General features: G+C 40.9%; 1 protein-coding gene across 1 annotated transcript in view; it reads left to right on the top strand.

The window, feature by feature from the left end:
- SARC_12802 (hypothetical protein) overlaps positions 1-1,577 on the top strand; it is a gene marked incomplete at its 3' end in the record, with an annotated part of 4,495 nt that extends 2,918 nt beyond the window's left edge. The window contains exons 3-4 of the mRNA XM_014293085.1: positions 463-550; positions 1,447-1,577. Of these exons, the coding sequence (XP_014148560.1) occupies positions 463-550; positions 1,447-1,577 (219 nt within the window). The remainder of the gene's footprint in view (positions 1-462; positions 551-1,446) is intronic.
- Positions 1,578-2,129: the final 552 nt, after the last annotated feature.

The following is a 2,129-nucleotide window of genomic DNA, read 5'->3' as shown; positions in this document are numbered from 1 at the left end:
GGGTGCGTGTTGAGCAGGGGTGCGTGTTGAGCAGGGGTGCGTGTTGAACTGTTGGGTGTGGTGTAGTGATGGGGTGCGTGTCGAGCTGTCGGGTGTAGTGTGGTGTAGGGGTGCGTTTTGAGCTGTTGGGTGTAGTGTAGTGTAGGAGTGCGTTTCCTCTATCTTTCTCTGCTGTAGCGGGTGGTTGTGGACCGTAGCCTGTACGCACACTGGTGCCGTTACAGGATGTACCATGTATGTGCTGTGCTCTGTTAAATACGGCGGATGTCTGTTTTCCACTGTAAATCGTACACACGAATACTGAGTATACGATGTATGTACCCTATGCTGTTAAGGGTTTTAGGACTTAGACCTCTAAACCCTAAAAACCTAAACCTTCATCCCTCAACCCCATGAACCCACTTCAAACCCTAAGCCCCTAAACCCTAAAACCCTCGCCCACCTCTACGCTTGCGGTTGCAGATGGTCAACGGTGCGCGTATACCTGATGGCTTTGAGAGCCGGTCACTGCCGCACTTCGAGCGCTTTTCCAAAACACCCCAGGCGAAAGGTGAGTAACGTGTGTACAAGTAAGTACTAACCGCTGTAATCTATCAGCATATCAACCCTATGGAAGTGCATGGGAGGTGTTTGTGGTTGTGGATGTACGAACATTAGTATCTGTATGAGGGGTTGATTGGTGTCTTCAGACGCTTTGAGTCATGCCTGTTGGTACTTATGATCGGTGTGAGCGCCGTGCATGCGTGCGAGCGTGTGGCTGAGGTATCTGCGAGCCTTGTGAAGATTGAATAAATACCTCACACATCAACAAGGCGAGTTGTTCAAGAAAAATCCTGACAAGTGTCAATGTTTTTGAGTAACATCTCAGATATGATAGTACTCAAGTTGTTTGTTGAAAAGATAGTACGTTTGTATCATAATCATACTGCTGTGCGTACAATAGTAAACATCTATGTATTTTATGCTCAATTACACATAGACAGGGAGAGAGAGATATATATATATATATAAATATATATATATATATTCATATATACATATGTATGTATGTATGTATGCATGTATGTATATATATATATATGTGTGTGTGTGTATGTATGTATGTATGTATGTATGTATATATGTGTGTATTGTAGTATATGTATATATACAATATGTATAAATTTGTATTTATATTTATATTTATGTATACATGTATATGTATATATATATATATATATATAAGTGTGTGTGCGTGTGCGTGTATATTTCTGAAACTTCTGAATTCAAAGTATTAGAAGATGTTTTCATATGTTCATTTTTCACAAATATATGTTCCTTCGATGTAGGTGACTGTATTTTATCCATGTTTAGGATATCTAATTTTAGTCCGTCTTCAACCTACTTGTCAGGGGTTCTATTCGCATTTTACTTATGGTGTGTACCACATTGGCTACGTTTCCCCAGGGTTTGTGCGTAACTCGTTCTACACGGGATTAGAGCCCACAGAGTTTTTCTTCCACGCCATGGCCGGGCGTGAGGGTCTGGTAGATACCGCTGTCAAGACGGCCAACACGGGATATATGCAGAGACGGTAGGGCTGAATCTATTTATCGAACGTTTTCCCTATCAAGTCTGTTCATAGGCTTAGCATGGACTTGTATATACACTTGAGAAGACTATAAATAGATTGTATGCCTTTTTAGGAACACTTTTGCTATCGTATCATCCGATATTAGCCGCTACTAGTTACCTGGCCAATTCACACCTGATAATCGGAACAGCCTGCGTGCCCAACATCACAGCCTGTCCGATTGTCCAATCAAAACAGTCAAAGACTATTAGGTCATCACATGCAGCTGCTGCTGCTCACAATGTGCCATTCATTAAAATAGAACCACGCACTACACAATGCATGCTATATGTGTTTTATTCATTAGAATACAACCACGCACTACACAAAGCATGCTATAAGTGTTTTTTCATTAGAATACAACCACGCACTACACAAAGCATGCTATTTGTGTTTTTTCATTAGAATGTAACCACGAACTACACAAAGCATGCTGTTTGTGTTTTATTCATTAGAATATAACCACGCACACAACACAAAGCATGCTAGTTGTGTTTTATTCATTGGAATATAACCA

The sequence above is a fragment of the Sphaeroforma arctica genome (assembly GCF_001186125.1).
Source record: "Sphaeroforma arctica JP610 unplaced genomic scaffold supercont1.2599, whole genome shotgun sequence".
Lineage (NCBI taxonomy): Eukaryota > Ichthyosporea > Ichthyophonida > Sphaeroforma > Sphaeroforma arctica.
This window is presented reverse-complemented; position numbering and strand designations above follow the sequence as displayed.